Below are 1,845 nucleotides of genomic sequence, written 5' to 3' on the forward strand. Positions count from 1 at the left end.
TTTTATTTTATAGTGCCCTCGTCAAACTAACAACATCGACTGTGGGTACTATGTATTGCGATTCATGAAGGAGATTGTTGACAGGAATAAAACTATTATCCTAGAAACGGTACAGTATTTTCATTATATGATTTTCATATATAAATTATCTATATATTTGATTCTAACTTAATATTTTCAATTTTAATATTGCACAGTAATTTGACAATTCCAGTCCAACATACTCTGAGGAAGATCTAATGGAATTAAAGGAAGATTGGTATCAGTATGTGCTTGAAATGAACATTATTTGATTTTCTGGGAAATAGCATGCTTCAAGGGATCTGAATATTATATGGTAGCTAGTTATATTTTGTGTATGTTGTTAGTTACAATATATGAACATGTATATGAATATGTGTTGTTGTACAATATCTGTCCAATGTATATGTAGTTAATTAAGTTATATATATGTATCTGAATGTTCTGTTGTAAATTAATATATAAAGTAAAGTTATATAGTTCTGTTTTTGTGTACTGATTGTGTGAACTGATTCTGAATATGTATTTGAATATGTTTTGTTGTTGTGTGAACTTATTATGAACTGATTCTGGATGAAAATAATTTTGGAAAAAAAATTAAAAGACAACGCTTTCTAAAAAAATGGCATAAAAAACTAAAAAGCTCATTTCAAAAATTTAATTCACAACATATTTAAAAAAAAAAAAAATTGCACATTTTACAGCGCTTTTTTGAAAAAGCACTGTAAAATGTGCACTATAATGCATTATTTTTGAATAAGCGTTGTAAAGTGTGCATCCAATATATGCGTTATAGTGCACATTTTACAACGCTCTTTTTAATAAACGTTGTAAAAGGTGCATAATAATGCATATAATGTGTGCGCATTTTACAACGCTTATTTAAAAAGCGCTGTAAAATGTGCATATCAAGCGCACAATATATTTACATGTTTTATAACGCTTTTTTGTTTTAAAAAAGCGCTATTGTATCTTTTACAGCGTTCGATTCCACATCTTTTTTTTTTATTTGAAAAAACGCAATTGCTTAAAAAAAGAGTTGTAAAATCCTATTTTTCGCGTAGTGTTTACAAGGACCAAAAATTGTTTCTTTTATCTATTAACATTTTTATAACGTCCACTTACTTTAAGGACCAAAAATAATATATTAAATGAATTTGTTCAATATGTAATTTTGAGTAAAAACTAACCGGGCTTGACACGGTTAATTTATGCTAGTTATATAAATATTATAATCACATGTTTTATTTGTGTAAAGTATACATGCGATAAATTAAATTATAAAATAGTTGTAGTCAAAATTGGGATAAATTAAATTATAAAATAGTTGAAGTCAAAATTGGGCTTACAAGCAGAAAACACACGTGTAACGTTGCTAATATATTTAATTAATTTAGCGGAACACGCATAATGAATTTCACTATAAATATCTAATATTGGCATTTCTTTCCCCATCCAAACCTTAGAGTGGTAGAAGGAGAGTCATTTGTGAAGCATCCCATTTATTTGAAAACTTAAATATCTAATATGCCTGCTGTAGCTAACTTCGATCCTAATTCTAAACTCGACTTGCCTAGAAATGTTGCAGATTACCCCCCTAATGTTTGGGGGGATTTCTTCCTTCAATATGCTTCTGAATCTATGGTATGTAGTTAGTGTTTTTATGTTCTTCATGCGTACTATAAACCACTTCATCAAACCTCACCATTAACATCTTTTTCTTCAACACATGCAGGAACCCGATCAGAGTAATGCAGCTGAAATTGATAGTTTAAAAAATGAATTGAGAAATATGCTAGCTACAAACAATGAGAAGCCCTTCGA

At 28.9% G+C, this 1,845-nt stretch overlaps 1 protein-coding gene across 1 annotated transcript in view; it reads left to right on the forward strand.

The window, feature by feature from the left end:
• Positions 1–1,491: 1,491 nt before the first annotated feature.
• Positions 1,492–1,845, forward strand: part of LOC101490280 (probable terpene synthase 2) — an 8,825-nt gene continuing 8,471 nt past the window's right edge. Inside the window, exons 1-2 of the mRNA XM_073365536.1 lie at positions 1,492–1,665; positions 1,757–1,845. The exon at positions 1,757–1,845 is cut by the window's right edge and continues 1 nt beyond it. Coding sequence (XP_073221637.1) covers positions 1,549–1,665; positions 1,757–1,845 — 206 coding nt within the window. The 5' untranslated portion in view covers positions 1,492–1,548. The remainder of the gene's footprint in view (positions 1,666–1,756) is intronic.

Source organism: Cicer arietinum, chromosome 2, assembly GCF_000331145.2.
Source record: "Cicer arietinum cultivar CDC Frontier isolate Library 1 chromosome 2, Cicar.CDCFrontier_v2.0, whole genome shotgun sequence".
Classification (NCBI taxonomy): domain Eukaryota; kingdom Viridiplantae; phylum Streptophyta; class Magnoliopsida; order Fabales; family Fabaceae; genus Cicer; species Cicer arietinum.